The sequence below is a fragment of the Fukomys damarensis genome, unplaced genomic scaffold (assembly GCF_012274545.1).
Source record: "Fukomys damarensis isolate Sample0158 unplaced genomic scaffold, DMR_v1.0_HiC HiC_scaffold_18, whole genome shotgun sequence".
Taxonomy (NCBI): domain Eukaryota; kingdom Metazoa; phylum Chordata; class Mammalia; order Rodentia; family Bathyergidae; genus Fukomys; species Fukomys damarensis.
Genome location: NW_022900930.1, coordinates 4,066,346 through 4,075,216, shown reverse-complemented (window position 1 = coordinate 4,075,216; position 8,871 = coordinate 4,066,346). Strand labels below are relative to the sequence as shown.

At 39.8% G+C, this 8,871-nt stretch overlaps 1 protein-coding gene across 6 annotated transcripts in view; it reads left to right on the top strand.

Annotated features, from left to right (window-relative positions):
• The window catches only part of Ddhd2 (DDHD domain containing 2), a 41,667-nt gene that overhangs the window by 19,835 nt on the left and 12,961 nt on the right, over nt 1-8,871 (top strand). For 4 of the 6 annotated variants that reach the window (XM_010604802.1, XM_010604821.3, XM_010604838.3 and 1 more), the window contains exons 2-7: nt 781-1,008; nt 1,489-1,679; nt 2,503-2,592; nt 3,434-3,554; nt 4,863-4,952; nt 7,020-7,155. In XM_010604802.1, the coding sequence (XP_010603104.1) occupies nt 789-1,008; nt 1,489-1,679; nt 2,503-2,592; nt 3,434-3,554; nt 4,863-4,952; nt 7,020-7,155 (848 nt within the window). In that variant the 5' untranslated portion in view covers nt 781-788. Of the gene's footprint in view, nt 1-63; nt 110-780; nt 1,009-1,488; nt 1,680-2,502; nt 2,593-3,433; nt 3,555-4,862; nt 4,953-7,019; nt 7,156-8,871 lie in introns of those variants that run through there. The other 2 variants (XM_010604811.3, XM_010604831.1) reach the window with 2 other exon arrangements.

Here is an 8,871-nt window from a genome sequence, read left to right as displayed (position 1 = left end):
GCCTCGGCTGGGCCGGGCGCGAGGTTCAGTCAGCTGTGCGTGATTGAATGACGAGAACGGACTACTTAGACCCTAAAACCTGCGGTCGTTAGGACGGCAGACCGACATGGTTGGCGTCAATTTTCTTCCTTTGGCACTAGGCTCAAAATTGAAACGGGAATGAAATACTGTGTTTTGTTCTTATTTTGTTGTTTTCTGTTGTTGTTTTGAGGTACTAGGGCCTGAACCCGGTACCTTTGCACTGCTTTGTCCACAGTACTGTTAAAAAACATTAATTTTAAAATTTTGAGACAGGGTCTCCCTGACGTTAAATTGCCCGGGCCTGTTTCTAGTTTGCAGTACTCCTGCCTCAGCCTTCCAGAATGCCGAGCTTACCGGTATTCACCAGCGTATCCGTTTGTGATCGGTTTTGAGGACGTGTTTCTTGTAATTTTGAGTTTAAAACTTGTCTGAGTAAACCACGCAGTTTTCCAAGAGAATTGTAAGCTTAGTGCAGAGTGGTTGAACTAAGAAGTGTTTTGTTTTTATTTTAAATTATGTTGCCCCTTGGATTTTTTTTTTCTTTTTCTAGGCAGCGTCTCCTTTGTAGCTCAGGCTCTGCAGCCCAGGCTGCTCCCAGGGCAGCCCAGGCTGCTCCCAGGGCAGGCCAGCTGCTCAGACTCCCAAGTACGCCCCAAAGCCCGGCTCCCCTTGGGTTTTTGTTGTGCGCATGCACATGTGAACAGGTACACTGCTGATAGCAGGAAATCGTTTTCCTGATAGTTGTGTCTTGTCTTTTAGAGAGAGAAATGTCATCAGTGGAAGCACACCAGGAGCAGCTGCCTCAGTCCGATCCATTCCCCTCACCAAGCTCATGTAGTTCCTTCGAGCTAATAGACATGGATGCTGGCAGTTTGTATGAACCCGTTTCTCCGCATTGGTTTTATTGTAAGATAATAGATTCTAAGGAGACATGGATTCCATTCAACTCTGACGATTCACAGCAGCTGGAAGAGGCCTATGGCTCTGGTAGGATGAAGATGAAGACGCGGCTCAAAACAAAAAAAAACGTTCAGCTCTCTCAGGCTACAGTGCACACCCACCCATCTGTTCTTTGGGAGTGAACTCAGAGCTTTAGTGCTGAGCTACATTCCTAGCAGCACTGCCCCCCCTTTAGATAGGGCATTTTAAATTGCCTAGGCTGGATTTGAACTTGTGATCCTCCTGTTTCAGCCTCCTAGAATGCTGGAATTACAGGCATGCATAACCACACCCGGTTTTGTAATAGCCCCATAGTGCTATTAGAGAAATTTTAGATTTTTCTTGTTAAAAGCATTTTTTTTTTTTTTGCTACTGGGGATTGAATTTGGGTCCTTGTGCTTGTGAGCCAGGCAGTGGCACCACTGAGCTAAATCCCTGGCTAAAGCAATTTATAAAATGTTATTCAGAATTGTATTTAGGGAGATTTATTGTATGATCTCGACTTCTTTTCCTCCTAATTCTTGACAGGAAAGGATTGCAGTGGGGCAGTGGTCGCCACGGATGGGGGCAGGTATGATGTTCACCTCGGGGAAAGGGTGCGGCATGCTGTGTACTGGGATGAGCCAGCATCTGAAGTGAGGCGCTGTACCTGGTTCTACAAGGGAGACAAAGACAATAAGTATGTTCCCTACTCAGAGAGCTTCAGCCAGGTTTTAGAGGTATTGCTTTGATCCCCTTTTGCTCATCATTTTCATCTTTTTTCTTCTCTCATTTAATAATCTTTTCTTCCTTTGTGACTTATTTTGTGAAATTTGCAGAAAAGGTTTGATTCCGTCTACCTCATATTTTATAGCATTTCTTTTTGCAAGTTGGTTGCAGTATAAAGTATTTTCATTTTCAGATTTAAAAACATTATGGAAGCTGGGCGTAGTGGCATATGCCTGTAATTCCAGCACTCAGGTGGCTGAGGCATGAGGGTCACTGTGAGCTTGAGGCCCTGTCTCAAAAAAACCAAACCAAAAAATTACAGTATTATAGAAACTGTCTTATGTTTTAATTAAAAATTTTCCTGGTGGAAACCATTACTGTGGTACCTTGGTTCACGAACTTAATTTGTTCCATGATTTTGGAAAAGATGGCCATGTTTATCTTTGTGCAGGAAAGATGGCCACGGTTGTACTTGTCACCTGATGCAGAGTTTATAAACAAAAACAAAATTCTGCCAAATGCTTCTGTTTATAAACCACTGTATTAGCACGTAAACCTTAGGACTGACCCTTTTGATATTTATTTTCTTTAAAGTGGAGATTACTATTACTGATATATGAAAAGATGAACAGCAGTTCTCTAGTCTAGGTGATAGAATTAGGAGTGGTATTTTTCTTTGTTCTGTGCTGTTACCTGAGTAATTTTAAAAGAATTTGAAGATAAAGGAGAATCATATTGTTACTGAAACTCATTAATCTAGTGATATTCTTGTTGTAAGTTCAGTTTAATGGAAAAGCTATTATAAAAGTCTAATGAAATGTATTTTCTTTTAAGGAAACTTACATGCTTGCTGTAACTCTGGATGAATGGAAAAAGAAACTGGAGTCTCCCAATAGAGAAATTATTATATTACACAATCCAAAGGTAAAGTGAAGTAAAAGATTTCTCTGATACTGGAGTTAAGGTTATTGAATTACTAAGGAGAACTTTGGCCTCCTTTCCCTATGGACTTTATATAAGATAAACTTGGGCGATTTGAGGTACACTTCACCACTGTAAAATTTAAAATTTACACTGCTGCCAGTATTTACTCCATACAGCTCATTCAAAAGAGTTTTCTTAGGAAAAATTCTGCCATTATAGGATTAAGAAAATCACCCAATAGCTGGGCGTGGTGGCACACACCTGTAATCCCAGCACCCGGGTGGCTGAGGCAGGAGGATCACTGTGAGTTTGAGACCAGCCTGGGCTACATAGTGAGTTCGGGTCAGTCTCAACTACATAGTGAGACCCGGTCTTTAAAAAAAAAAAAGAAAAGAACCAATGCATTATAGGAGCACAACTTTCATGTGTAGGATATTTTTGAAAGATTTGTTAGTCCAGTGTATTTTCAGGGTCTTCATTTCAAAACTTTAAGAATTGCATATCAGGGGCTGGGGATTTGGCTCAGTGGTTCCTCCTCCTGCCTTGGAAGCGCAAGAGCCTGAGTTTGATCACCAGTGCCAAAAAAAAAAGAATTGCATATTAAAACTATGTACTGAAAGATATCTTTCTGTCCTTCAAAATGTATTATTATATAGAAGCTGGTAATGGGGGTGTACATCTGTAATCCTAGTACTCAAGAGGCTGAGGTAGGAAGATCACTGCAAATTCAAGGCATCCTGAGCTACAAAGCAAATCCTGTCTCAAAAAAATTTAATACATATACATAATAAAAAGATGACTGTAAAATAGAATATAGTCCTCTGATCTTTTTCCATTTAAGCTCATGGTGCATTACCAGCCAATTGCAGGGTCTGATGAATGGGGTTCAACACCCACTGAGCAAGGTCGGCCAAGAACAGTGAAGAGGGGGGTTGAGAACATCTCTGTCGACATCCATTTCGGTAATGTTGGTTGTTCATTTTTTCTTATCTTTTGTATTAACTTGTTTATTCCTTAAATTGTGACCCTTTTTTATGTATTCGTAGTACCTTAAGGCTTAGGAATGATCTTTAATTGGGCATATTCAGATTAGCATCACTTCATCTACCAAAAATTTTAATAGATAAAAATATTTATTTAAAGCTGCCGAGAACATATAGTGGGCCTATGGTGGGATGGGTGAAACTTGGTAATACTAATATGGTAGTTGCTAAGAAGAGACGAACTGATTTAGTCCGAATTCTAAGAAGTTGAATCTACCTGCCTGACTAGATATTTATTACTGGTAATAACCATCCTTGAAGATTTTCAACTCAGAAAGACTATTTTTCAGAAAGAATTTTATTATTCATTGCCATCTAACTTGGGATCACTTATAATTGGCTTTAAATATTTTTAACTGGATTATAGAATTCCTTTTACAGAGGAGATGATTTGTCTCTTGGATAAACTTAGATTTACTGAAATTTTAAAAAATGAGTTTAAAATTTTAAGCTTTAAAAACATTCAAAACATTTTAGAGACAGTTGATTAAAAATGGAATCATAGGTAACAATATTATATCAGTATAGCCTAGACTTGCTAACTGTACTGTGATTTTATAAGAGTCTATCCTTAGGAAACACACATTAGCAGTTTGAAGTTTAAGGTGTATGAAACACATCATACATGCAACCTGCTCCCAAATGGCCCCTAAAAATAAACGTATTTGTGTGTGTGTGTGTGTGTGTGTGTGTGTGTGTGTGTGTGTGTGTGTGTGTATCCACACATGTAAAGAATAATGAAATGTGGCAGTTGTTAAAAAACTGAGTTTCTGGGGTGGGGGATTTAGCTCAGTGGTTCGGTGGCCTGCCTTGCAAGCGCAAGGACCCTAGTTCAATCCCCGGTACTAAAAACAAAACAAAAAAACCAGCAATAACAAAAAACTGAATTTCTAAAATGTACTTGGGAGTTTCTGTACTATCTTTTCTAGTTTTCTGTAAGTTTGCAGTTATTTCAGAATAAGTGAAAATTTTGTATAGGCTTATTTCCAGATAAATTGCAAATGAGGCAAAATGTACTTTTACTGAACAGTTAAATATAGGACCATTTTGTGTCTTTTAAATAATCCATTTGTAAGGCCGGGGATTTAGCTCAGTGGTGCCGCTGCCTGCCTCACAAGTGCAAGGTCCTGAGTTCTGTCCCCACTGCTCACATTTATAACCTGTTCACTGTTAGTGATTGAGTTTAGATTAATTACATGGAATAATTCTCTCTCACTTTATTTATAGGAGAACCTTTCCAGATAGATCACTTGGTCTTTGTAGTCCATGGGATCGGACCAGCCTGTGACCTCCGCTTCCGAAGCATTGTGCAGTGTGGTAGGTTTGTAGTGTGTGTAGGTTAGGGTGTTCAGGAGTGTGGCCGTCACTGCGCTGAGAGCCAAGACAAAGCATCATCTTTAGCTCATCGTCTTAGCTGCATAATCAGATTCGGAGAGCTGAAGACATGACGAGCAGTGAAGCTTCCCAGCTTAACCTTAAGTGCTAGTAAATTCTTGAGGCTAATATAGTTGAGCCCCATAATCCCTATAAAATTGTTTTGTGATATAGTGGTCTTATTTCTAACCTTTATAAATGTAAAAGGGACTCTGAAGATGATAGAGTGAATAATAGAAAGTACAAGCTTTTCTTAACCTGATACTGTGGTAAGCCTCTTCTTTTGGGGGGGTACAGGGGATCAAACTCAGGACCTTGAGCTTGCGAGGTAGGCGTGGTGCCACTGAGCTACATCCCCGGCCTTAAGCCTCTTGATATTATTATTTTTTTTTTTTGGTACCGGAGATCGAACTCGGGTCCTTGTTCTTGGGAGGCAGGCCACCGAACCGCTGAGCTAAATCCTGAGCTAAATCCCCGGCCCAAGCCTCTTGATATTATTATTGAGCCTTTTGAGTTTGACTCAGGTTCTTGTGCATGCCAGACAAGAACTCTAGCACTAAGTTATATATATATCCCAGGCGCTTTTTATTTTGAGATGGATCTCCCTGTTTTCCCCAGGCTGGCCTCAAATACACCATCTTGCCTTAGCCTCTGGAGTGGATGGGATTACAATCTCCAGAAGCCTCTTGATATTATAATTGGATGATTTAAGTCATTAGTAAAACTTGACTTTAAAAGGCAATGTCTTTAAAACTTAATGTGATTAGGAGTCTTATTTTACTGGGCGTTTTACTTTTTTTGTTGATGAAATAAAATACCTGACACCCAGAGTTGAAGGAGGACAGATTTATTTAGCTCACAGTTTGTAGAAGTTTCAGTTCAGGTGGCTCCAAGGCAGGGTGGCCTGCCAGAGGAACCTCACAGAGGAGAAATAGTTCATGGCAGGCAGAAGACAGCAATGGCAAAACAGGTGACAGTAGTAGCAGCTTCTTTCTGCCCCTTTTATATTGAATTCTTTTTTTTTTTTTTTTTTTTTTTTTTTTTAAAACCACCTTGCCCTTGTAAGTCCTTGGCCTGCCCCTTTTATATTCTATCTAGGCTACCAGGTTTAGGGCTGATTCAGTAATCTCACACCCTTCATCCCAGGAGCACACTCTAGATCCACCTATCTTTGAAAAAAGCCCCACCTATGACCTTATGAGGCTTTAGGGGGACATCTAGACAGAAGCATAACATGAATGGTTCTAAGCATAAACTGAAACTATATTCTGGTTGTTGTTTTGCTTTTTGTTTTTTGTTGTTGTTGTTGTTGCGGTGGGTTGAACGAGGCTGCTGAGCTAAATCCCCAGCCCTGAAACGATATTCTGGGAGGTTAAGATAGTGAGATAAGAATTTTTTTGTTTGTATGTTTGTTTTCTGAGATAGGGTCTCACTCTTTAGTTGAGACTGATCTGATATTCACTATGTAGCCCAGGCTGGTCTCAACTCACAGTGATCCTCCTGCCTCAGCCTACTGAGTGCTGGGATTACAGGCATGTGCCACCAGAGATGAGGATTTTGAACAGCAGTGTGTATTTTTTAAAAATCTGAAGTATTAGACAATGATACATTTATAAACCAGGAAATTAGAATAGGAATCTGATTGCAGGATTGACATATAGTCATTTAATTTTTAAAAATGGAAACAGCTCGATTGACAGACACAAAAGTTTTTCTTTTTTTTTTGGTACTGGGGATCAAACTTGGGTCCTACAAGTGGCAGAACTGCTGAGCTAAATCCCTGGCCCAGTTGGCTTTTTCTTTTGATGAAATGTTTTGTATAGAAAAGGAGGTTTTATCTGAAAGAAATGTCTTTTCCCATATGTATTCTTAGTTCTTCCTGAATACTTGTGTCAAGTCATTGTGTGTTCTGAGCAAGTGAGGCTAGGCAGTGTGTTATTACCCAATTTATTATATGCTAATTTTGTGTGTTAATTGCTTCATTGTTGATGCATAAATTTTCTTTTCCAGTTAATGATTTTCGCAGTGTTTCCTTGAACTTGCTACAGACACATTTTAAGAAAGCTCAAGAAAATGAGCAGATCGGAAGAGTAGAGTTTCTCCCAGTCAACTGGCACAGCCCTTTGCATTCGACTGGCGTGGATGTGTGAGTAACATCTTACACTGTCCAGTTGTTAGCTCTGATTATGTGTTTTGATTTTCAGTGGACTTGGTGACCTTTCTGCTATAGTTGATTATATACTTAAGGTTTCTTAGAGATACAGTATTAAATCCTGCTCAGTCCCTAGTAAAAAGCTGTGTGTCTTCTTTAGTATACTTTATTATCTTCCTGTATTTGCTCTTAAAAAAAAAAAAAAGCTTCATTATTAAAACATTAAAGGTAAACATTGCTTTCTTGTGTATAAGCATTTTCATTTTCAGATGTCAAAACCTAACCATAGTTGGGTGTGGTGGCACACACTGTAGTCCCAAGCACTTGGGAGCCTGAGGCAGGAGGACTGCCACAAGTCGGAGGCCAGCCTGGGTCGGGGATTTACCTCAGTGGCACTGTGCCTGCCTCGTAAGCGCAAGGTCCTGAATTTGATCCCCTGTACCACAAAAAAACAAATTTCGAGGCCCACCTGGTCTGTATAGTGAGTTGAAGGTCAGCCTGTGCTACAGAGTGAGAATCTGCCTCATGTCTCGAAAAAAAAAAAGCCCATCTACACTCAAGATGTACAAAATATTTTGTTGCTTCTTTTGTGATTGTTTAAATAATATTAGTTCAGATTTCAAAGAGAAGAACTCTTCCTAAGTTAAATCAGCATTTATAATTTGAAGTGTAATTAGTACAGTGACTTTTAAAGGTAAGGTGTAAGCCCTATAGTTTTGTTTTTAAATTTTATGGCAATGACAGAGAAGGTCACCTTCTACTGAGTATTTCTAGCTCTGGGATCTCCAGAAAGAAGTGTTCGTGGTACAGCTGTGGAGTGGGGCTGGCAGCCTATTTCCATGCTGGTCTTAGAAATGGCTCTCCTCATTCTGTGTCTGGGTTCTTAGTATCGTGTGATCTGAGTATATCCCATGCACCAGACATTCCACTGTGGTGTTACTTTATTGGTTAGAAGGCCTGCATTGTTAAATATTTTAGCTGATACCGAAAGATTACTAAAGGCACATAGCTCTCTGAGAATTTTGAGAAAACTTTTGATGGGATTTGATTTAGACTATGCTAACTATGGTTTTCCTTGGTCAGCTATAAGTCTTTGCCTTTGGTGTCTGACATTTAAAAAAACACTTTTTCTGCATTTTAAAAACTGCCTTGGAGCCAGGCATGGTGGCACATGCCTGTAATCCCAGCACTTGGGAGGCTGAGGCAGGAGGATTCCTGTAAATTTGAGACCAGCCTGAGCTACATAGTGAGTTCCAGGTCAGTCTCAACTACATAGTGAGACCCTGTCTCAAAAAACCAAACAACAACAACAGACAAAACTGCATTGGATTGTGGATGTAACTCAGTGGTAGAGCACTTGCCCAGCATAGGCAAGGCCCTGGCCCAGGGTGTGATCACAGCACAGTACAAGGAGCTCCTCATTGCGGATAACTCTAGGAAAAGCCTCTTGTATCTTTAGCTTTTTTTGTTTTTGTTTTTTCTAGTACTGGGGATTGGTCCCTCGGGCTGCTGACTGATCTATATCCTCATCCCTTTTAAAATTTTTATCTTGGGATAAGGTCTTGCTAAGTCACTAAGTTGCTTAGCCTAGACTCAGATTTGTAGTCCTTCTGCCTCAGCCTCCTGGAATGCTGAGATTATAGGGTTACATCTGAATTTTCTTGATCTTTTTTAAAATAAATTTTTTTTTTTTTTTTTTTTTTTTTTTTT